The following is a 27,353-nucleotide window of genomic DNA, read 5'->3' on the forward strand; positions in this document are numbered from 1 at the left end:
AGGCCATAGTTTGTTCTATGCTGATCGATGAACAGTACTTCATTGTTTCTCAACCTACGAGTCGGAATATTGAATTTTACTTGTCCCAGTAATGATGGAACATCGATTATACCACTTGGTATGCCATACCATTTAGTATGCAATATTCGTTCTAAGACTAGAAATATTTAACATTGACTCTATATCAGCAAAAGAATAATTACCTATCTCTAGTCCAAGCATCCAAGCTACTTTTCGAAGCAAGCGATGTTGGACTGATTCAATGTGATTTATGCGATTGACATAGAATGGAGACCAGACCACGGAGGCATATTCAAGAAGAGGGCGAACAGTTGCGCAATAAAGAGTTTTGATTGTACTGACATTAGTAAAATCAGAGGATATTCTGTTAATGATGTCGAGTAATTTCCGTGATTTATTTACTGTACTATCTATATGCTCGTTGTGTGTTAGTTTATAGTCCAAAACAACTCCTAAATCTCTGATGTTTTTCGACTCTTCCATCTTTTGAAAACATGCTTCCCAGATACACAAATTCTTCTACTTGTTCAAGACATTATGGTAAACAATATAATATTCATAATCACGGTCAACATTTATGTATAAGACTTCGAGTTAACCCATGCCAAACAATATTCATCCCATACTGTAAATGTCAATCGGTACCTGGATTAATTCGACGTTCAATTGGGCACGCATTTGTAAACCAAATGCGGCGTATTTTGATCAACTGTTACACGAAGCTAAGGTTTTATGAAATTGGACTTGGGTAAAAAAGTCGCCTCTTTGTGATCAAGACCCACATGTTCGTGCAATCCTCCGCATTTCCTAACCCGTTGAAGCACTTGTGTTTCATAAAATAATAATTTCACAATCAAAAGTGTTCTCTATTAAGCGCATACCTGTGATGCATTGGTAGATTAAAATCTCTTATACAATGTAAATATTCTTAGAGCGAGCAAATTGTTAAAGTATCATTGTTTCGATTATTAATTACTTTCATTCGCGAGTTCCCATTGCATACCGGAGACGAAGGCCTTGCTACTGTAATTGCTTATTTATTTCAATTATAAAGATATTAAAAACAAACATACCGTGAAAAGAAGAATCGTGGGCGGACATAACTACAGATCGACCAAACAATACAAATAACTGAACCGAAAATCTCGCGACTGGAAAATTAAATTTGGTTAGGAAAATCATTTCCGAACATTCTAATATTGAACATGTTTTTATTAGTGGATGGCGAACAACTATTTTGATGTTTCGCCGCTGTAATATTTTGGATGGATGGACATCTCAGACGAATAAGGTTTATTTTAAGGAATTCCAATAGGAGTTTTAAGATCTTCTTCTTTCTGCACATCCTCTCCTAAGTGGAGCATGTGCACATCACCAGACGCTTTCAGGAGACCCTATCGGCAGCCAGCACTCGCCTTCTTCCACGTCCCTTAATTCTGCCGTATGAGCCGCCCAGTAACTACACACGTGCGTTTTCAGAAATTATCAAGCAGCCAGTGGCCAGGGCCACATGGCGACGGTATCTACCCACTGTCCACAAAATCTTCTCTTCGGACATCTATCTCCCTTTATTAACCATGGAGTTGAAACAGTGTTTGATTTATTTAGTTTTTTATTGCTTACTTCTTGGCATGAACACTTGACCAATTTACTACTATGCTCTATTTTTTATAAATTTATTGTTATCATTTTAAATTTGCTGGAATTCCACTCGTCCATGCGCTTTGTAGCTGCATGATGATTGGTTATCTAGCTTTCATATATCAACTTTAAAATATCTAAATTTAGTAAATGGGGTCTAGAATTTCAACCGTTCATGCGCTCAGTAGCTGCAATACTTGTTGTTATCTAACTTCCGATTTTATAAATTTGCTTTTTATTTCGTTTTTAAAATATCACTTAAACTCTAAACTTCATTGTCAAATAAAATTTTAAAAAATAAAAATGTAAATAGGGGCTAGATTTCTTATTGTCCATGCGCTCTGTAGCTACAAGACGTTCTGTTATCTAGCTCATATATATCATAATTGTAATATATCATAATTGGAGACACGGAACTAGAATCCCAACCGTCCATGCGCTCTGTAGCTGCAAGACGTGTTGGGATATTTATTTATTGTACAGCGCCCTTGAGGTGATTTTCACGAAAATAGCGCTATACAAATTATACAAACATTATTATTAAGTCATTCAGTATCACCCCACTTGTAAAAATAAAAAAAACCACTGTAATGAAATAATACATAAATATGAAAAGAAAAAGTTTTTGTTGTTAACTCGGTCTTAAGAAAACCTATTCGTCCACGGATCTAACGGAGTGACCCCAAATTAGCCCATACATAAAATAATTATTATATGAAAAATACAAAAAATATGTAATTAAAAATATCAACAACAACAAACCATCACGCCGTTTCCCGTAGGGGTAGGCAGAGAGGATAGAACGCCATAACACTCTATCTTGGCATACAGACCTCGCTTCCTCCACATTCATACATCTTCTTATGCACGCACGCCGATTATTCCTACTTTTGACATGTCCTTCTTAAGTATTTGATGGACTCGATCGTGCCATGTCTTTCTCGGTCTTCCTCGTTTTCTGCATCCATCAACATTTGCATGGTAGATCCTTTTAGTCATTCTTTCGCTGTCCATTCGCTCTACATGTCCAAACCAACACAGCACCCCTTTCTTGATTCTGTCAATAATGCATGTCTCAGCCTTACACACTTAAATATTTTAGTTTTAATTTCGTAATTAAAACGTGCTTTCTTCGTAAGCATTAGGTTTTGTTAAACATATAACTATTTTGTATTTCTGTGTCTTTAAGTAGCTTTTTTTAATAAATGTTAATAAAAATAAAATACATACTTTTATTGATATGTTATAATGTCTAAGTATCAGAAACATCCCACACAGTTGTAGCTCGTTAGTTCGAAGGACGCATTTTTTAAAGTATCATACATATTTGTTATTTCTAAACCGTGTATTTACTACATAAAACATAATATAATATAATTCACAGTAATGATCCGATCAGTCATGTATTGCCTAACGCATACCCCGGAAAACGATGAACGCCTTTGTGGTCTTACGCAAATCTATTATATTTTCAAAAGGCTTAATTATCTTTTATTTCGTAGCCCAACTGCCATTACAAAGCCCACGCGAACATCCAAATTGTATCTTAATTATAACCGAATAGTTAAATAAAATTCTTCCTTCTAGTTGGTCCCTCATGACGGCCTCCGTGGTGTAGTGGTCAAGACGCTTGACTAACGCACGGAAAGTTCCGAGTTCGATTCCCGGTGAGGACACAACAATTTTAAGGTGAATTTTTTCAACCCTGGGTGTTCTGTGATGTAATACACCACTGTAATTGAGCCTCCTGGCCGGTTGTGGTGCAAAAAAATAAGTAAATCTGACACTTGTGGTTATTTGAACTTTGTTTGTGGCCGTTTAAATTTAAATAGAACATCGTCACGAATCTTGACGTCACAATTATCAAAATGTATGTATAAAAACATTTCCCTACAATATCCAGATTGATTTTGAAAATACTTTTAATTTTTCTGAATTTATTTTACATATTTTTATCTGTATTCGTAGTATGTGATATTTCACTATTGTGCTATTTTTCACCCGAGTACAGCCGAACGTAATCCGACACATCCCGACCGCAGGTTTCGGCTGATTTTAGACCGAATCCAAAACCATGGTCGAAACTCGTTTTATTGGCCGAAACTGGCCGAAACCGAAGTTTCGGTCTGTCGCTAGTCTTTTCATGACCGAGGAGCAGAATTTATTTATTTTTATTTGAATTAAAGTCGTTTTTCAATTAGAAAATTTGAGTTGACTCAATCATTGTCCATTTAGAATCGGGGCATTGACTAGCGATGACACGATGCCCATTATAGGAAGATGTTCCCATGTCCTCGGGCGGTTCAGCTCGCGTCTCTTCCCAGCGGTTTCGGGGTCACAACCCAGATACGAGCACGCACTAGGGCAGTGGTTCTCAACCGGTGCACCGCGAGCGTGTTGCAAGTGCACGGCGAAAAAAAATTGAAGAAGAAAAATTCGCTAAAGATCAAAAAAGACCTTCGTGAAATTATGGAAGCCGACCAAAAAGTATCATTAAATATAGAAAATTACCATTGGATACGAAACCCGTTTGCTACGATTGATATACCGGATTGTAAATTTTAGTATCAAGAAGGAGAATTAGTCACCTTGACATCGGATCGTAGGTACTAAAGTAAAATTTTCTGAAATAAAGATTTAAGGATTTCGGATTTCTGTTCATGACGAATATCCAGATGTCTTTACTGGGTAACTAAAAATCTTGTTACAGTTTTGAACATCATATTTGTCTAAGCTTAGTTTTCCAACAATAACTAATGTAAAAATATTTGTTTTGTCCTTTACACGTAGCAATTTTACTGAATAGCCAAATAAATTTGTTTTTTTTATTATTAAAGAATCTCGTATTTTAAATTTTTAAGTAGGAATCACCAAAAAATAATGATGAGTATGAGATTTTTTTATTGATTAAAAAAAATGTTGACTCTTCTGTAAAGTTGCTACATGTCGTTTGGTAACTTTTCCCTTCCAGCGTCGATATGTAGATATATCTTTTCTTTAATATTTTTTCTTCAACTGATCTGGAAACTCATTAATTTATAATAAAACTTATGTCCCACTATTTTTCTTTTGCAGAATATGCAATTGAAGTTGTTTTTTTTAATTAATAAAGAATCTCGTATTTTGAATTTTAATGTAAATAACGAATTATGTGTAATGTCCGCATATTTTTCTTTGTTTTTTAACCGTACGATTTTTGTGGATCGCAACTTTTTCGTATGATCGAAATTGCACGGTGCCTTCGAAAAGGTTTTGAATCACTGCACTAGGCAGTAGGTGGGAATCAGTGGGCAGTGGGCAGTCACTACCAGAGCCACTAGCCTTAAAGTTGCATTACACTTATTGAAAAATGAACGAGAATCGGTCAAAAATCCGAACAAAATTTCGAGATAATTTTTGCAGGTATTTTCATGTTGTACCTACTTATTAGACGGTATTATTTTCTATATTAACATTTAAGGTCGAATTACATGGGTCAGAAAATTTTGCGCAAAATCTAGTGCAGTTTCTTGTACAATATAGACCTTTTAAATTTATTCTGACAGGCGCCGTGGCGCAGTTGGTTAGACGGCTATCTGTGAAACTGGCGTCGCGGGTTCGATTCCCGCCAGTTGCAAGAAAAAAATCCAAGAAAGATTTTTTTTCTCAATTGGTCTGGGTGTTGTGGTGTATTTTTCATTACCTTCTTCCATATTCCCTCTATCCCACCTGCTGACAAGCCTCAAAATAGAGGCTTAGCGGGTTATTCCCTTAAAAAAAAAAAAATTCAAAATTGTAAATTCAATATGGGATTGCCCTGAACTATTATCTCTCAACAACTTCAGGGTGCCTGGAAGAATGACTAGAAAGGTGCCACCGTTTTGTAGTAACAATTCACGGACAGTGTATACTTGTAAAGCCGTATTAAACAGACTTCATGAACTTTGCAATAGTTATTCCCACGTATCTGATATATTTAGTATAGGGTATTGTTCCCATAGAACAAACCTTTTTTTCAAAGATGGTGAATGGTAATTATATTTATTTATTCATGCATTTTATAATATATACAGTTTTTTGTTCACTTTGCCCAGCTGCACCAATTGTAGCGTATCTTTATATTTTTGTTACATGAAGGTAAGATGACCAGTCCAGGGACTATGAAATATTCTAGTGTAAAAACATCCCTTTAAATAAATATTTCAAATCAACCATGTTGGGAATCGAACCCGAGACCTCTTGCATGGTAGGCAAACACTCTGACCATTACACCGCGAGGCCGACTAGATTAGTATCAGTATTATTACACTATTATGTACATAATACACTCTTTAAGATTTCACTTATTGGTGCTATATACATATTTATTCAACTATATTATCACAGACTCAATGATTTCTCTAAACTCCTTTAGAGGAGAACCTACCAATACCTGTGTCTGGGGATTTGCGACGAAAAAGAGGATTGCGGAAATACAGGTTCTACAAAATAGAGCAATAAGAAATGTATTTTGTTTTCCAAGAGATAAAAGCATACAGGAGATATATTCCGAGACAAATATAATTCCTTTTAGTATTTTCCCTTCATATGAAATAACTAACACTTTTTTACAAATATTGCAACATAAATTAAACTCAAATTTAGCGCTTACTTTTAACAGTGATATACATAACCATCGCACACGATCTCATAACTGTCTACATTTACCCCCTGTACACTCCTCTAAATTCGGATTGAGGTCACTCCTCTACATTGCCTCTACTCAATATAACCTCCTGCCTATTCACTTTAAATCAATTTCTTACCAGTCTACGAATGGAAATCAAATAACACTAAAAAATCATTTCCTCAAATTATTTCTCGATAACCCTTGACCCATGTGATTTGATGTTAAATAATATATTATAATTTGTTTTTAAAAAGGTCTCCAAGATATGTACATTTTTGTTTTAATTTTTTCAACAAAATGTATTTTTATTTTTTATCTGATAATCTTTAATTGTATCAATCCCAGAATGAGTTTGCTAACTCGTGGGAATACAATTGTGTTTTTGTACATTTTTGTATTTTGAAATAAAAAAAAATACCAACGATTATATATTATTTTTCAATTGTTGAGATTTCACTTATTGGTGCTATATACATATTTATTCAACTATGTTATCACCGACTCAATGATTTCTCTAAACTCCTTTAGAGGAGAACCTACCAATACCAACGATTATATATTATTTTTCAATTGTTGAGATTTCACCTATTGGTGCTATATACATATTTATTCAACTATGTTATCACCGACTCAATGATTTCTCTAAACTCCTTTAGAGGATAACCTACCAATACCAACGATTATATATGATTTTTCAATTGTTGAGATTTCACTTATTGGTGCTATAAATATATTTTTTCAACCATGTTATCACCGACTCAATGATTTCTCTAAACTCCTTTAGAGGAGAACCCACCAATACCAACGATTATATATTATTTTTCAATTGTTGAGGGTATTACCAGCAAACTTAGAAATCTCCATTGAAGGAGTTACCGAGATACTTGCGAAAAACTTTGGAAAGAGAATTGTGAGATTTCTAATCATGCTTCACCAACTTTATGGAGAATGCTAAGTTTGCGGTGTCAAGTACATATAATTGAAACCTGTTTTTGCAAGATTTAGAGACGGTTTTGAATAACGCTATTATTTAGGTAAGTAGGTTTTTATGTATAGTTTATTTTGGCATCAATAACTAATTTTCCGTTTTTAGTGGAGATTTCCAAGTTTGCTTCTAATACCCTATATTACACTACATTGCTGGGTGGTCAAATACGAACATACACAAAACACTGATGTATTAGTAATAATGCAATTTATGGATGTTTCCGGCTCTGCCACCCAGCATTGCATTGGCCACAATGTGCTGTGGCATGGAACACCAGCTCGCCAACATTTCGCCACGCTTGCATACAGTAAATAACATAATTAAATTTAAACTACACGAGATTGCTTGTAATATAAATTGATTATAATATTTTTGAGCAACGTGCTCTGTGTCGTGTGTGCAATACCACTGCATATTGCATCGTGCTCCACATAATAACTATCGGGGGTAAATTTTTCACGTATTTGTTTATTTATTTATTTGACACTTTATATACATGTTTTTTTTTAATGGTTATGATAAAATATTTATTTAATATGTAATATATATATTTATTTATTTATTTATTAATAAACAAATTAAAATACAATATTACAACTAAATACAATTTTTTACAATAATCAAATACATATATTTACATTAACGTTTCCCATTACGTAAAAGAAATAAACAATTCTTGTGTACATAATGGGGAGTGACATCTTACAATAGATTATTTTATTTTAATCAATAATATTTTTAAAATAACATGTAAATTACAAAAAAGATATTAACGATGTTTTCAATCAGTGTTACATAAAGAAGAATTATAGATGTATACAATATATATACATATAAGGGCGGGCATATTGCCTTAAGGCAATTTCTTCCTACGCAAACCGTTCAGTTTGAGAAAATTATAAATTCATAGACATATTGAATCTCAAAATTTTATGCAAAAATTAAAAACAAAGATTAACAAAATAAAAAAATACATTAAAAAATTAACACTATACTATAAAGAGAGGAGAAGGGATGGGAAAGAAAGAAGAAGGATAAAGGAACAATTCAAATATTAAGATAGTGACAATTAAATCTTGACTTAAATGTAAATAAAGAAGGGGCGTCTCTAACATTAGTGTGTAGATTATTCCACAATCGAGCGGCTACTACTGTGAAAGAGGAGGCAAGAAAATTAGAGCGATGACAGGGTATTAAAAGGATTATTAATATGTCGTTCCTCAAACTATTTTCATTTTGAATCTGGTTGACGCACGATTTTTTTTTCTCTGCAAACAGACGATAATAACCTGTCCCGTACTGTCCCTAAAACACCCGCGCGTTATGGTGCTGTGTAGTCACTACACATTAAAAAAATAATAGATTTAAAAAGGGAAAAATGGAATATTTATAGGGAATGGCTTTAATTAACTATAATTTAATTCAAATATGATAATATTTCAAATCTAACTGCTGAAAACATGAAAAAACCATTGGGTATCACTAACGACTCTGGCGAAACGTGCACCCGCGCCAACTTCCCGAGAGCTACTAAGTAGATATATAGTACTGGACTACGTGACTGAATGAGAGTATACTTTCGATGATATTTGTAATTTATCCCCGATTTCGGATAAAATGCTTTTTTTGTGCCTAATAAGTTCTTATTATTTCAGTCAATACGTAAATGTGTATTGGAGGAATACTGCAAATCTAAACCCCATATTTATTATATTTATAAAGATATAATAGTTTTTAGACGCAATCACCGAGAGGGAGGGATAACTCAACACTGTTTTTTTGAATATAGGCACTGTTTTGTATACAGAGAGGATAGAACGCCACTTTAGTCTGTCTTTGTGTACAGACCTCGCTTCTCCTACATTTATTCATCTTCTCATGCACGCACGACAGTTGAAGTAATTATACAGAAAGCAGCCAGCCCACAATTTTGAAAAAAAATATATTAGTGTTATCGGGTGCAGTAAGGTCAATTCTATGTTCTGTTATAAACAGCCAGGCCGCTTTCATACAAAAAACTGTCATAATCACCTTCTGAAAATAGTGTAAATCACAAAAACGGCATTTTTAAATTGACAGAAAACACCCACTGCACTATAAAAATCATTAAAACTGGTCAAGTACGTAATTTGATTCTTGTTGGTAATACAAAAAAAGTAATGGATTCATCGTTTATCATTTGTCAAAGTAAAAAAATATTCCAACTGTTGTAGATTTGATTATTTACTCTTTCCACAAACGTGCCTTTCCACAAACCTCAGTTTCACTTTTCTTTGGCTGGCTGCTTACTGCATGAGTAAGTTTTATTATTGTAATTTTAAACATGTCTCTTTTCAAGTATTTGTTGAAATTCACGGGACGCAGAGACGCCAGAAGGCCACGAATGATAGGCCTTCAATTAAAGTAGAATTAAAGTAAAATAAAGCGCGGTAAAAATTAGAGCATTCAATTATACGGGGAAGTTTCTTGAAAATGTACGAAAAAAATACTAAAAAATATTTTAATAAAAACGAATCACTTTGAACGACGTCACTAGTTCATATGAATCAACCAATGGTAAGAAAATTGTAGAAGATTTCCGGTTTGCTTACCGTTAACAGACCAATCTGCAAAGGAGAAGCGGAAGAGAACTTGAGACCTCACACGCGTAGTAATTTCAGAAATACAAAACTTTGAAAAATCATAGCGCTGATAATACGATACATAAAAATTATTTAAAAAATCTGTTTGGCTTAGTTTAATATGATATTAACACAGAAATAAATATAGACAAAACACTTAATTTTTTCATTGAAGTATTCAATATTTTGGATTAAGCGTATTAAGCTCTCACGGACAAAAACTATTTTCAAGAAAGGAGTTAAGAACTGGATTTTCCTTAGTGGGAGAGATTTGAGTAGGAAACTCCTTGATGATTTCCCGAATGTTTGAGTTTACTGTTTACCATATTGATGTACCACATACCTGTTTTAAATTTTTTTTTTTATGTTTCTGATCCTATATTTGTGGTGATATACTCATGTGTCTGTGTCAACTAATTGCTCGCCCCATCTTAACACATGACTTCTAGTCCTATGCAGTTAGGACTTATGTCTCAAACAATTTTCAATAAACTTATGTATGTAAATAAATAAATGTAAGTAATAAACAGTGATTGATATATAGAAATGAGGCGACACACAAATACGGTATTCGTTTTTTTATGATCATGTATGAATGGTTCCGATATGCACTCGTGTTTTACGTGGAGCACGCAGCTTTACGCCACACGACACAGATTCTCCTATCTCTGCTGGGCTTTGTTCGAGAGCAATTGTAATTAATTATGTATTATTATGGAATAATAAACCTTATTAATTGCGGGTCTTGATAGAAATAAAAATTTCTCTACATCTTGTCAGAAGATTTATATTACACGATGCGTGCAATATCTATCTACCTATCACATACTTTTGATTTAATAAATTACATACGCATCAAACACTATGTCATGCAAATATTTTTATGATTTTGAGTTATTTGAATAAAACAAGTCATTGTAATTTGATTAAATTACAATACACATGACTTTTTTTTTGTAGTTTAGTCCAGTCTTTGGGTCTTTGTTGTACAGAAGCAGACGCCTGTATTACGAAAAAAAAAGAGATTTTCGAAATTTCAACATTATATTTATTTGTACGCATTTTGAAGTCTTAGTAGGGTATCAATGTAATTTAGTACAAACATTGAAGTTTTCCTGAGGGTAATTCAAATTAAATCGTCTATTATCTCTTGATTACCTTGTATTGATCTCATGCTGTCTCATTTTTTAACCTTTTGTTCTTTGCCTGTGTAATTTTGTAATATTTTTAATCAACCTTACAGATTCCAACCAAAAATGAATCCTCGTTTTCTTCGCTTCTAGAAACATCCATTAAATAATACGCAAACATAACATGTTTTAATTTAAGATTTGTCGATAAGAATTCATGCAAAACTATTTACAACGCAATTATTAAACCACGCATTAACTATTGTTGCATTTTATTTTTATCAAACCATGAAAATTTAATAAAATTAACTGTTTTACAAAACAAAGCCATAAGAATTATTTAGAAAACAATTGGATACACAAGGGAAAAGTCGATGTTTAACGAATTACAATTACTTACATATGGGCAAATAACGTTTTAAAATACCATGATATTTTACATTAAAAATACAGATTTAGGTAAAAAAAATCAACTTGTAGGTGCATGATCGTAATACCAGAGGAAATATTTAAAAAAAGACGAAGTCGCAAATTTCAATTTTATACACGGTTTTTCAGGGCCAGACCGCAAAACTTCAAAAAATAAAAATTGTGATTTCAAAATGTAGTAAATCCTTAATTTCTCAGACAAGCAGTCCATCCACAAACCCCCTACCCAGCCGCTTCCCCTCCCCGCGTCTGGTGCGTATCGCTCCGTTGGTCAAAAACGTTTTTATCGCAATTTTTTTTGTCGGGGAGGGGTAGGGATTTGCGGAAAGGATGCTTGTCCGAGAAATTATAGATTTACTCCATTTTGAAATCATAATAAAAAAAAATAGTTTTTAAAATTAATTTTTGGAAAAAAAAATTATAGGATTTTTTTAAAGCTTACTATGAAGAATGTTCCTCTGAAGTTTTGCGGTCTGGCCCTTAAGAACCGTGTATAACGGCAGTAAAATAATGTTAAATGGGGAAAAACAAACAAAATTTAAACTCAAAGTTAAGACATATGCATTAAACAGTTTATAAATGAAATATAATAATCGGATGGGGTGGTGCTTTTAAAACAAATATTTTACCGTTTGAAAAAATACAAAAATTAATTATAAAAGTTATTTTGAAAAAACTGTCTACTTTTCCCACTGATGAATTATTTAAAAAATCTAAGGTTTTATAAATAAAATTGCTATATGAAAAGAATTGTTTGCTTCAAATACATAAAGATAAAATAAATAGTAGTATTTCTAGGTCTCAAAACGTAAGTACGCGACCTAGAACAGGTGTTAATATCTTCATTCCTAAATTAAAAACAACTACTGCACATCATTATACTTACAGAGGAATATTTTTCTTTAATGAAATGAACAAAGATAATAAAAAGTACGGTCAGGAATTCAATATATTTAAGAGAGAAGTAAAAAATTACATCTATAATTCTTCTTTATGTAACACTGATTGAAAACATCGTTTGTATCTTTTTTGTAATTTATTTATGTTGTTCTAAAAATATTATTCATTAAAATAAAATAATCTATTGTAAGACGTCACTCCCCATTATGTACGCAAGAATTATTTATTTCTTTTGCGTAATGGGAAACCGTTATGTAAATATATGTATTTGATTAATGTAAAATTGTATTTAGTTTTAATATTATAATTTTATTTGTTATTAATAAAAAATATATAAAAATATGTACATGCAATGTGTTAAGGTGTGCCCTATTTCAAGATAAAAAACACTGTTGCAGGTGTATTTTAAACTCCATACTTATTGATGATTTTTTTTGCAGATTTACCGGTATCAATCGTCCAGAATCCGTTATCACTCCTACAAACACAGGAGAGTGTACAATCTCCAGTGTCAGAAATAGGCAGATACTTCTATAAGTGCTCCGTGTACTGAATTCGTATTGAGTGAGTTGACAGTGTTAGTTGTGTTTGGTCACCCACGAGGTTGCATCTGGATTACTCATACTCTCGGACGATGAAGTTTTCCACTGGAAGTAGTTCTAGCAGCCTTGCTTCTGATTCCCTTTCCAGGAAATCCACCCTCTGCATCTACACTGATTCGGACTTTCTTAATGGACCCGACAAGGTATGTTTTACTTTCTTCAAATTATTATTGTTCTGGAAAATTCGTCACACGCCATAAACGGATCTTCATTATTAAAACAACAGGTTCATTAAAATCGGGTTGTGGTCCCGTGGCTAGTGTCTCAGTTTTTTTTTGTTTTTTTGCATTTATTTTTATTTAAGAAGGTAAACATGAACAGAAAAGTAAAATAGAAACATAATTAAACCCGCTAAACCGCGAGACCGGCTGTCAGCAGGTTTCATATTTTTCCTTTCCAAAGAAAAACGTTAGTGAAATTATATAATTTTAAAAAGTAATATAAACATTATTAAGAACTAAAAGCATGCGTATTTTGAGGCAAAATTTATTTACAAAAAAATTAATAGATGATTGTTAACATAAAATAATAATCAATGTAATGCCTTGTTACATATGAGCTATTTAATTATTTTTTCCTGAAAAGTTTTGTCAACATTTTCTTTTAAGTTCTGCTTAGGAGTCTTATTAAAAAATTTAGTAATTGTATAATTAAGTGTTCTTTGGCCATACTTGTGAACACACCTCGGTACTGACAAGCTTTCACGTTGTGCTAGCCTTGTATTGTGTGTATGTATATACCTAAAAGGTCCGTGGTTCGAATCCCACTCTACCCCAACTTAATTCCCATTTACTAATAGTGAGTTATTTACAACTCGTTGAAAATGCCCCCTTTAAAATGAAATATTTGGGTATATCATAAGAGCGCAAATATTTCTTTTAAAAAAAATGTTTTTTAAGTTTTTAAAAACAAATATTAGCCTTCTTATGTTTTACTCAAATATTTTTGTGCCATTGATTCTATGTCGTTGCTCTGACGCAAATAATGGGGCTATGTTGTGTCCATTTAATGTTGGCTGAAAAATGAATTTTCTTTTTGTCAAGAATTAAGCGATTTTGAATGAAGATGGTTACTTACATATATTTTAAGTCAAAAGTGTGAGCGCCTTAAGGAGAGGCACCAAGCAAGCGAGCACGCGTGAGTTAGATATTTTGCACGATTCACAAAATTCATTCGGTTGTGGTCCTGTGGCCAGTGTCTTGGGCTCACGGATCAAAGGTCCGTGGTTCGAATCCCATTCAACCCCAACTTCATTCCCATTGTCTAATAGTGAGTTATTTACAACTCGTTGAAAATGGACTTCAAAAATATAATATACCATCAAAACTCTTTATTGCTCACTAGTTCGACCCCATCTAGAATACGCTTCTCCTATTTGGTCTCCATTCTACAGGACTCATATTGACCATATTGAGTCTGTCCAACACCGTTTTTTAAGAAAAGTGGCATGGTTGCTCGGATTACAAAGCGGTAATTATTCTTATTTTGAAATAGAGCAATCTCTTAATCTGTCTTCATTGGAGAGACGTAGAACTGAGATGGACCTTATATGCATTTTCAAAATACTTAATGCTTTAAGTGATGTCCCATCTCTGTTGTAATCAATTTCTTTTCATGTTCCCAACCGTGTCACCAGAAGTCAAAATCTGCTATTTATAAAATCTTCTAAGAGCAACTTTGGTTTTTATGCCCCTATGTCCAGAATGTGTAGATTAGTCAATTCATCACACGACTTGGAATTTTTTGGGATAGATCTTCCGGCTTTTCGTAAATCTCTTCGCGACTAAACAGTGTGGGATGAAGTTGGATTGGCATGGTTTAGCTCAAAGTTTTTGGTCTTTCGTTTTTTTAAATAAATTGTATACTATTATTGCTTTGCCCTTGTTAGTCTTTGCTAAATAGTTTTATGTTCTTTTTGTTCAGTTTCTTGCATTTATGTTTCTTCATGTAACTGTTGTAATTGGCTTAGGCCGTATATATAATAAACAAATAAAAATAAATAAAATAAAATATTTGGGTAAATCGTAAGAACACAAATATTTCTTTTTAAAAAAAAAAAAATATGTATGTATCTTTTTATATATATTTATGTTTTTTGGACAAATTTTTGACCAGTCTTTTTTTGGATGGCTGGAAGATATCGTAAAATACTTCTTCTTTGTGCTTGAAGTTTTAAATAAAAAAAACATTTTAGATTTTTAATTAATTTACTAACGCGAAAAAAACGCAATGCGCTTTACATAATTTCATCTGACATCGCAATTATATAGAAGCGTTATTTTTATACCGCTTAGCCGTGATTAGAATCAACTTATCTATGCATGGTCCATGCGTCTTAAACATGCCATCAGTTAAACTACATGTACTCCCAACTTTCATTCTACTCTGCATACTAATTAAAACACTCACATACTAGTTATTGATCCATATTTTATCGCTGCATATTATCGTGTGCCGATGTCTCGTCATGTCCTTATTTAGAGTTTATACGAATTCCCGAGCGAGTAGAAAGTGATTAGCGTGATTGGGACTCGATTCCCCTGTAGCTTTCTCTGTCGATAGTAATTTGTTATTGCAGTGTGATGCGGACATTATGCATTTGATGACGTGTGCAGTGTGCACGTTCAAGTATTACAGTGCATCGGCCATTAGACAAACCCGCAAATGCTGTATATTCTAATACTAAAGTTTTTCCGGATCTTGGAATAGCGCAATCGATACACGGCTTTCAGTTGTGTCGAATGAGTTTTTTTCTTAACACTTTAGTACCGGCCGTATACACATAGAATTTACCCTGTGCCCGGCCTATTTTTGTGAAATTTCATGCTTTGTGAAGGGTTTCTTAAATGTGTCATAATTATGAAAATACTAAGTTAAATCAATTCTTATTTCTCAAATTTATTTGAAACAATTTAATAAGTCATTTTTATATTATAGTTTTGCCAACATTGGCCTTTATGAAGAGCCACATTGCAATGTTCGCACATATACCAACAGCGTCCCACTCCTTTTTTTGTGCTTTGTATACCGGAACCGTGTAAACACGTGATTATAATAACCATTCGTTGTGTCCCAGTCCCGTGTTTTCACGTAGTTTACCAGCAGCAAAAAAGTACTAATAAAAGTCACTAGATGTCAATAAAATGCACTTTTTTGAACAGTTGGTAAATCACGTGAAAACACGAGACCGGGACACAAGGCGTGGTTATATAATCACGTGTTTACACGGCTCCGGGATACAAAGTGTTAATTTAAAATTAGTTTACATTTTACACATAATTAATGAACCTACTACTGCTTTTTAGGCTGTGCCCGTGTTCTCTTCCGCTTCTCGGTCAGTTCTGCCAATTGGTCCGTTGACGTACCGTAAACCGGAAATCTTTCATAACTGTCTTATCATCGGTTGATTCATATAAACTAGTGACGTCGTTCAAAGTAGTTCGTTTTTATTAAAATATATTTTTCATACGTTTTCAAGAATCTTAGCCGTGTAATTTAATGCTCCAATTTTCACCGCGCGGAAGAACAAATTCTTTATATCCCCATAGAGCTAAATTTAATGTATTAAAAAAATATATTGTGAAGTAATATGTATTAAACAAAGTTTCAAACATAATTTAGAAAACAGAGGCCTTATTCTGTCACAATTTTGTTTTGTATGTTCGTTCGTTTCTCATATATCCATCTCACTCTAACGCAATCAATCCTCGAAACACTTCTTCAATTCGATCTTTGGGATAGCCTGTAGCTCTTTCAGCGATGCGCTTTTAATATCACCTATGCTTGTAAAATGACGGCCATTTAAGGTTCTCTTTTTTTTTAGAAATAGGAAAAAGTGACACGGAGCCATGTCTGGCGAATATTGAGGCTAGGGCATCGTTACAGTATTGTTTTTGGCCAAACTTCACAAACTAGCAGTGAAGTGTGAGCAGGGGCAGTATCGTGGTGCAAAAGCCATGAATTGTTTTGCCACAAATCCGGGTGTTTTTTTTAGGATTGCTTCACGCAAACGGCGTTAAACTTGTAGGTAGTACTCCTTATTAACGGTTGGACCTCATAGCAAGAATTCATGATGCACTATGCCATTAAAATCGAAGAACACAGTGAGTTTTCATCGGTTGTTGATGTGCTGGGGCGTCCTGGCCGTTCGTCATCTTCAACGTCTTCACGGCCATCTTGGAAACGCTTATACCACTCACAAACTCTTGTTTTACTCATAGCAGACTCACCCTTTGTTAACATTTTTCACACTTTGTTACACTTTATTACACTTTATTTAATTTTTACTCAAAATTTGATACAAATTCTTTGATTCATTTTTTTCAACAAACGAAAATCGCTGAGCTCATAAAAAACACGTCTAACCTTAGCGGCTGCCGCAGACAAAGTAAACAATGAATACAGCTGAAATTTTTAGCATATTTCAAGGGCATGTATACCAACATAATAAATTTAAAAAAACTCCGTCGGACTCTCCGAATCCGCGAAATTAAAAAAATCCCGTTATTTTATGAAGACATCTCGTATAACACATAATACGTATTTTTGTGTAGGTTTGGCAACAAGGCTTGCGGTTTCCCCAGACCACGGTCGAAGGCAATAGATACTCCCTCTGCTGGATGTTTTGATATCGATATCCCGGAACAGGAATGTATTCTGATCTTGCGACATCTAATCATGTCATGATATCAATATCGAAATGGCGATGTTTGTCTAGTTTTGATTTACATGCATTGTAGAGATATTATTATTATAAACACATAAATCTGTTCAATGTACTTTATAGTCCTAACGCTCCTATATACCTGCGTGAAAAATTTCAGCGCTTATCAGTTCATGGTTTACCTCTTCGTTCTAATTGGGTGTGCGCATATTTTGTTAATTAAAAAAAATTATTTTATTTTGTACTAGTTCAGTATGTATATATACATCCATGTAATTTTTAAACTTTTTCAATTTTCTTTCCCAGATTGCATAATGTAAACATTATTTTGAATTTATTTCCATGCCTAGTATTCTGTTTATTCTGTTATTTTCAAGTATTTTTCATACCCTTTTTAATTTGTAGTATATCATAATTTTAATTTTTCTGCTTTTGTTAAATAATATTATAGTTTAAAATTTAAAAACGTCTCTATAAAAATTATTATCTGTATGTCCCTAAATGAGTTTTTTTTTAAAAAACTCCTTGGGAATATTGTATATAATTATGTATAATATGTTTTCAATATAATAATAAAAAAAAAATAAAAAAATTCTCAAGTCACTCTCTTAATACCCATCCACAATTCCTCTTTCTTCTCTAACTCAAATAGTGTCCATGCGGCTCGACTGTGGAATCATCTCCCATCCACCATCAAAGATGTTACTACATTATCTCTGTTTAAATCACGTCTGAAGAAACATCTTCTTTCTCTTCCTTAATCTCTCCTCCTGTCCTTTTTCTTCTTTCCTCTTTTTACCTTTTCCCATTGTGTAATATTTTTGATTTAAGGTAATTTATAAACAAATAAGTTTATTTCTATTTTTATATATCTTTAGCTTTTTAATCTTTTTTTTCTATTGACTATGTTCTGTAACTTGAATTATAAAAATAAAACTTTTATTTTATTGGTTGGTTGGAAAAAATTGCCATTTGGCAATAAGCCCGCCAATGTACAAATAACATTATGTACAAAAAGTTTTAAAAAAATAAAAATGTCTGCGCCTCTATATCTTTTTGACACAACAATAGATACACTTCCGTATTTCCTTCTTTAAAATGTTCTCCTTTTAGAAAGGCATAGAAAAAAGAAAATACCACAAATGAGACGAAAAATGGTCTCTGAATTGTACGAGGATTTAAAATTGTACAATAAGTTACACGAAAAAATCAAGCTAGACGATCACTTCAGATTATGAGATCCATCCAGGGACTAAAAATAATAATATTGCCATAGGGAAATTCATGGGAAAAAAGGTAAATGCGGAAAATTCTGGGCTTACGAGACTACGTGCAAAACGAGTATGTTCGTTTTAGAAACACAAGAATGTGGAATTATCAGAATTCCGTTTATGTTGTCGTGTTGGTGGTAATTTATTGATTATCAAATTGCTACGAAAATGTATTTTTCAGTTGCGAGGTAACGGTACTAACTTCTACACACGAAAACTCAATTTGTTTCGTATTGTAAGCAATAAGCGTGCATCGCGTTGCACGTTTCGGCTGATCAAAATTGACAGGACCATGTAAGGCTTTAGTGAAAACCGTAATCTGCAAAATGAATAGCGAAATTGACGTACGACAGGGTAACGAATGAATAAATCAGACGATAAGGCTAATTTGGGAAAGGAATCATTGATAAAACAGAGATCACAAGATGGCCTGGTCACATGGTGACGAAAAAATACTAAAACCGATATTATTTATACAGTATTTATGGCAAATAATGGCGAAAGTGAATTGTAAACAAGGACGAGAACGTCCGAGAGAGAAGTGGCATGATCAGATGAACCAAAAGCAGTCTGCGAGGCTTAATTGCAGTGATGAATGACCCAGGAGGAATCGAACCGGGAACGTTTGCGCGTTAGCTGGTTGGTTTTGTTATTATGTAGCATGAGGCGTGTTAAATCAACGACGGCATTCTTTACTTTTTTCGTTTTAAGTAATACGCAATAAATGTTTTTGTAGTACTTTTCCCAGACTTCAAGGATAATTTATTTTATATGGTTAGGTAATAATTGTTACCAGAAGTTACTCTCTGTGTATATTTTATTGCGATTAATCGGCAAATTATTGAAAATCTCAAAATCTGTACCTCAGAGGCAGACGGATGCAAATCCATAATTTGATGAAATGACATTACGATTTTCGTATCCAGTTTATGATCATGTCCATTGATTTTGAAGAAATGTAAGTCTTATAATGGAATAATCAATGTATCATGGTACCGAAAATACAAATAATGCTATGAATTATTAGAAATCACTTAGAGAAAGTAGATTCTTTAGGCTTTTGTTGAATTATTGAAGTTTGGATTTGCATCCATTTGCCTCTGAGGTGCAGAAATGAATAGATGGTTTTGGTTTGTTTATTGTTTTCGTTCTGTAACGTAAAAGAGACTGCCGATGCTGTTGAGTAACTAAATACTCATACTCGAACACTCAGTTGAATATGTATGAGATACTCCTATTTAAGCTCCGAAACCTTTGCAGTTGTCAATGGTAATTTTGTTTCTCCCTTCATCGTCATATCTAAATCATTTCAGACCAATGCAATGAGATTGCCGCTATTGTTTTAATACGCCTTATGTGTATGCATGCAGGTAAGTACTAAGTACCTGATATTTTTGTGTTTTTCATTAATTATCCGTTGAACCAATGCGCAGTGTGTTTGTTATTTAAGATTATTACGAGTTGATAAGGCTTTACATTCGTGTTTTTATTCATCAAACAATACATTCGCTACGAACCATTTGTGTTTTATAATACTACGACCATTTTCTCGTTGGTTTTCCGATAAAACAATCGCCAATTGTAGCTTTTAAATATTCCACGTCTAATTAACTATTTATGTCCGCGTGCTTTTTGCCGTAATATGCTTGTGTATATAAAAGTGTATGCGTTTGATAACGTCCGTTTTATCAGCAGTAATGCCACCCGCATTCTGGTATTCCGTGGATAGGCACTCTGCCCCACGTTTCCTGCAATAGATTAGCTCCAGTACTCACCTGCCTATTCTGATAAATAATGTCCCACCTATTCAATTTGGTGTTTATTGTGTAGGTACATAGGAATACATTTCCTGTTATATATTGAGATTGTTGCTCAAAGGAAGCGTTAAAGTATGAGGTATTGTAAAAACTTAATTATCAGTGTAAGGCAGAAAATGTTTCAATTCACATAAGAAAAGAATAAGCTTGGAGGTAGAGGGTACTCCTTTCCACTGACGTGACGAGAGTGAATTAAATATTTTATTTAGATGCCAAAATAAAATTTAATTATTGGTGACGGTCACTTCCAAAAATATTATAGGAAGATATATCAGATTATTTCTTTTGCCTTTAAAATTGAAAAAAGCCATTTGTCGAACGATTTAGCTTATTTACTTTTGTACTTATAAAAAAAGTAACAAAAACTTGTTTATTTGTTTCATTTTTTATTTGGTTTTTCTTATAAACTTCATATGTATTTTTCGCAAATGTAACTATATAATATATATTTTTGCATTTGTAAACGATGCATAAAAATCCAGTGGGCGTAAATAAATATTTAAATAAATAAAATCGTAACGGCGATATTTTTCCATTTTTTAATTTCAGGTTTTTTTAAAAAAAAAATTTTTACTTTTCTTTGATTATTTTGATTTTATGACCGCTTGTATCATTTCCCAAAAAAAAATTTTTTAAAAAAATATTGCGAGAGTACATAGGTACCTTATCTTCATAGTAGGTATAGTGTAAATTAAAAAAAAAAATGTATAAAATTATAAGATTCTGCACCGAGAATATGTCCATGTACTTTTCTTAAACTGAAAGGTTTGGGTAGGTAGAAAGAAATTGCCTAAAGGCAATATGCCTGCCCTCATATGTATATAAAGTGTTAAATAAATAAATACCTACAGTAAAAAATTGCAGTTTAAACATTGGCTTCAATGAATATAAGAAAACTACATGAAATATTTTTGGCATCAAGTCGAGATGGTAATCATTTAATAGTTTTTTAATACTTTTTGACATGAGTATCTCTAATCTTCCTTATCCGCGATCGAGCAACATTCAGTTCGATGCTCAATCAATTAATTCAATTTTGCATAACTATTCTAAACTTGTTTCTTTTGAAATGTTATATATTCGTATTCTGACATTGACGAGCGCATCGACCGGCAATTTCATGCCCAGATAACAGTTCGCCATAAAATCGATAAACGCCTAGAAACGTGTATTCGTACATGAATGATAGCATCCAGTTTTTCTGTTTTACGATGCGGTTTGCATTGGCATTGGTAAGGAAACTAAAACTGGTCTCAGCTGTGAACTGTGAACAATGTTTACAGTACTTATTACGTTTGCAGTTTGCAGGTAGATGCTCTTCAATTCATCATTAATTACAAATCAATAATCATAAATATGATTGTAGTAATTACGAGTCATAAACCTAGTCGAGACATTTTTTAAAGAACAACATGCACAATTTGTCTGTGTGACCTGGAAAAAGTCTTCATTTATACCTAATCGAAAATTTGTGGGCAATACTTAAGGCGAAAACAAACCCTTGTGTATATTAATGTGTACAATAAATTTACTATTTCAAACTGTGAATAATTCATATAAAATGTAATTAGTTACAAAATTGAAAAAAGTGATATTTAATATGCACAGCCTTGAATTAAAGCACCATTTTATTACATATATTCTACGGATGATTAGTAGTTAATATGAATTTTCGCATATAATTTTGGTAGTGCAATCCATATTTATAAGTGTCGTCTTGCAGTTGGACCACAAATTTTCGATTGGATTGAGGTCTGGTACGTTGTTATGTCAATCCGAACGGTTACACCGCTGTCAACGAAGAACTTTTTCACAACCTTGGAGGCATCACAAAAGCGCTATTATCTCAGTTTCACTTTTTTATGGCTAGCTGCTTTCTGCATTACTACATTCATTTGATCTTGCAAAATACTTATAAATTTACTAATATTCATCATCTTTGTTTACAAAGTCGGCAGTCTCTTTTTTTAATTTTTTTTATTTAAATCTTAAAATAGGGCACACATATCATACATATTGTTATGTGTGTTCTAATAATAACATATATATATAATTAATTTATAAATTGTTTATCACATATGTCTTGACCATTATTTTAAATTTTGATATGTTTTTTTCTTCATAAATATTTCACAAGGGTGATGTACTTTATTTATTTGCCGGGTACCGTATGTGGGATGAAGAAATTTTGGAATCTTAATTTCTCTACCTTAGAGGATAAAACACGGGAGTGAACATTTTTTTGCCGCTTTGAAGTTAAAAAATGCAGAAATTATCGCATTAAGCTATTTTATACACGAATAAAACTCTGAAGTCCACTTTCGTCATAAAAATGCTTTTTTTATGTTGAAATAAAAATTTGAAGCCCACTCTGGTTTCATGCAAAAACATCACTTATCTCAGATATGCTATTTTAACATGTATTATCAAGAAAATCATTGTTTAAATTTAAAGTTCTGTATATATTGCAATTATCTCATCTTTTGGAAATCGCATAATCACAAAATCTTGATTCCTGAACATTTAAATTGTTCCTTTATCCTTCTTCTTTCGTTCCCATCCCTCCTCTCTTCATAGTATAGTGTTTTTTTAAAAATATTTATAGTATAGTGTTAATTTTTTTACATATTTTTATTTTATTAATCTCTGTTTTTAATTTTTGTATAAAATTGTAAGATTCATGTCCATGTACTTGTAATTTTCTCAAACTGAACGGTTTGGGTAGGTAGGAAGAAATTGCCTTAGGGCAATATGCCCGCCCTTATATGTATAAAAATAGTACATGTATATAAAGTGTTAAATAAAATAAAATAAACATTTTGTTCAAAGTGACTCCCGTGAGTTCAGATTTAATCAATGCCGTCTCAAATTGCTGCCATTGCGTCAGGCAAAAGGCCAAAAAATCTTAAACAGATCAATTTTCCCATCAACAAAATCATTGGGATTAAAAAAAACACGAAGTAATAAAATATGCCAACAAATAAACAAATAAATTTGCTCTACAAATGAATTGTGTCATACTGACGATACCTTTTGGTAAGATTGTACGTAGTAATTACTAAACACGGACAGGTAAATTGGGTTTTCTGCAATCGACTTTAAACGTTCAATCATTAATATATTTCCTATAATTACGAGTGTGTTTAGCCCATTATAACAGTATGACAACATTATGTGTATCATCAATTCTAGCAGAACCAATGTTGTAGTATATTTTGTACTGAATTCATTGCAAAATAAATTTGAATACATTTTGTAGAAATGCGTCATTATCATTAGCATAACATAAACCAATAACAAGGATGAGTTCATTTTCTAATTACTATATGGCAATATATTATTACCTGTAGTAGGTGTTATTGTACCTACGTGTTTTATATTACATAGATCATTAAATTATATTCTGATCTAAGAGATCCGCCAATGGGCCGGGCCATCAGTATTTTTTTTCTATTTGGTATAAGATTGCCGATGCTATTTATTCATACAAATATACAGGTACCAGGGGCGAACCGTGTATAGAAGCGATTATGCACAGCTTACCATTATATTTGATTAACCATAATAATGTTTTATTATAACTTTATTTACAGAAAAACAAATAAATAATTACCATTTATTTTGAATCATTTCCACCGTTTGTATTTTTATCCTTATATAAATTTTAATAAAGCGCGCCCAGCGCCTGCGGTGAGCCAATAAACTAGCCGATTATTCCAGATTATTTTTTCATACAAATAAGTATACTATATTTTGAATGTACTAACCCCAGTGCGGGTTTTTTCTCCTAGATTAAACTTGCAGATTACACAAATTATTTGAAGATTCTTGATTTGGAAAGCAGTATTTCAAACATTGTTTCTTAAAGACTATTTTTCTTTAAGATGGTACTTTTGACATAAGACTATAATAACTTTCATGCGTCATAGTGCAGGACATATAGCACTCCACGCGGCCGTTTTTAGCACTAGAGCATTGCGGCCAGTTCAATTGAATACCTAATATCGACTGAATTCATAGTGGTATTTTTTTATTATTTTATAATGAATTATATATTAAAGTAATGGATAATATATCTTTATAATATAATATATCACGAAGTTACATCGTTTGAGTTGATTTCATGGATGAGAGTTGTTGTATCACACAGAACCATAGAAAAATATCAATTTATAGTATATATTACTTACATTATATTATGTACCTCCTATGTAGGTACAAATATATATTATATTTTTTATAGCTTACCTGTAAATAAAATCACCATTCGCCACTGACAGGTACATATTACAAAAAAATAATAATGTGTCCCAACTCTGTGAAGCCAAGAGCCCTGTGTTGAGTTAGGATACAACATAATGGAATGTGGAATCATGCATATTATTAAAGAATACTAAAAATAAAAATTATTACACAAATTTTCATAAACATCTGGACAGCACGCTTAATAGTATATAAATCTATGCATTCTCTCGCAGCAGTCTTCTGCAATGGTCTCTACCCTTAGAAAAAAATAAAACTTGTCCAATTCTCCTGAAAATGGCTTTTGTTTTGGAGAACTTAAAATGTTCATCCAGGGCATTGAACACTCTTGCGGTCAAAGAAACCTTTCTGAGCGAAAGTCGAACGTGTTTTTGGAATTAAATTATTTAAATGACAGGAAAGCCTCGTACGTCTGCGTTCAATCGAGTTTATAAAGCTGCCAAAGCTGCTAAAGCTGCACGCGTTATTTTTACGGTGAAATGCAACGAATTGTGGACTAATTTGTTGTAAAGTAATGATGAATACATTATTGACTATTTTTTTTTGTTGTGTTCTTGTGATCTTTTCATTTGGAAAAAAATGGACACAGCTTACGTTTAAATATACGCTAAGTTCCCTAAAATCCTTTTAAAATATTTTTACCAAAGTTGATATATCATATTTTATCTCGTAATTTAGATAGCCAGATTACAAATATCTCGTGTATTACATTCACTTTCTTGGTTAGAAACATACATATTCATGTATTCCCCATGTTCACGTACGGCTTTGTTACTCGTATTATTATTTTGAAAGTTTAATTTCTGTTTCGTAACAATTAGACATTTAATGTATTCGTCTACATTATTCACGCGGTCACTTTTTCGCTTTTCATAAAAAAAAGTATTTGGTCCCTCGACAATGCTAACAGTACGATCGCCATTAGATCACATCGGTTAAGGAATTGAGGTCCTATCTTCATATTTATAAATTGGTTCCGAACTTGGCGAGTCGAAATATTAAAAAAAATATTTGCGTTTAGGAAACAGTCAACTAGCTCTGATTTTTTAAAACACTTTATATACATATACAGTTTATGTGCATATGCATGAGGTCGGGCATATTGCCTTAAGGTGATACTAAACAAAAATATGAAACTAATTATTCATAGATGGCGCTTTTATCATTTTTTATTGGAAAATGCCATTTTTGCGTTTATTATCAATAGAAATTTTACAAAACTTGGTTTGCGAAAACTTCACACTATATTGATTGTACTTAATAAAAAACAAGATAAATAATTTATTGTTTTGTATACCATTTTGTGAAAAGGACCTAAATTATATTGTTATGGTATTTGTTACAATTAATATAGTGTAAAGTTTCCGAAGATGAAGAGGACTATGAAAACACCACGCTTCGCGACCAATAACAATTAGAATCGGGTCGTGGTCCTGTGGCTAGTGTCTCGGACTCACGGACCAAAGGTCTGTGGTTCGAATTTCACTCTACCCCAACTTGATTCCCATTTTCTAATAGTGAGACGGAATCGTTGACGGAACTGAAGGCCATACCAAACAGGGCGTTCCAGAAAAGTTTCGAGGGTTGTAAAATATTCTAGCATAAATATATTGTATCTGATGGTGATTACGTGGATTGACGTGGGTTGTAAAATATTCTAGCATAAATATATTGTATCTGATGGTGATTACGTGGATTGACGTGGGTTGTAAAATATTCTAGCATAAATATATTGTATCTGATGGTGATTACGTGGATTGACGTGGGTTGTAAAATATTCTAGCATAAATATATTGTATCTGATGGTGATTACGTGGATTGACGTGGGTTGTAAAATATTCTAGCATAAATATATTGTATCTGATGGTGATTACGTGGATTGACGTGGGTTGTAAAATATTCTAGCATAAATATATTGTATCCGATGGTGATTACGCAGATTGACGTGGGATTGCGCTGGATCGACGTGGGAAGAGGCAAAAATGCTGGCTGGCAACTGGTGATGTCCACATGCTCCACTTAGGAGCGTATGTGAAAAAGAAGAAGAAGATGGTAATTACTCTAAAGGGGACAGTATTAGTATTACTAAGTATAGCTTTATATAATAATTTATTATGTTGACAGTAAATAATAATTTCCTCAAACTGTGTGTTCATTGAAAAGGGTTGAATGTTGTTTTTTTTAACCGTATATATTATTTCGATTGAAAAGCCTTTTACCTTCCATAGTTGTTTCTGTTAATTAAATCAAGTTTATGGTTCGGTTAAGCGCGGTATATTTGTACGTGGAAGTTGTAAACTGGTCTTTACTAGAACCCGAGAGTTATCTATTACTGTGACGACCGCGGTACAAGATCTGC

General features: G+C 32.8%; 1 protein-coding gene across 1 annotated transcript in view; it reads left to right on the top strand.

Annotated features, from left to right (window-relative positions):
* Positions 1 to 27,353, top strand: part of LOC148283027 (uncharacterized) — a 161,863-nt gene that overhangs the window by 7,094 nt on the left and 127,416 nt on the right. Inside the window, exon 2 of the mRNA XM_088224210.1 lies at positions 12,819 to 13,123. Coding sequence (XP_088080336.1) covers positions 13,013 to 13,123 — 111 coding nt within the window. The 5' untranslated portion in view covers positions 12,819 to 13,012. The remainder of the gene's footprint in view (positions 1 to 12,818; positions 13,124 to 27,353) is intronic.

Source organism: Micrasema longulum, unplaced genomic scaffold, assembly GCF_059751315.1.
Source record: "Micrasema longulum isolate JH-2025_06_02 unplaced genomic scaffold, ASM5975131v1 h1tg000271l, whole genome shotgun sequence".
Taxonomy (NCBI): domain Eukaryota; kingdom Metazoa; phylum Arthropoda; class Insecta; order Trichoptera; family Brachycentridae; genus Micrasema; species Micrasema longulum.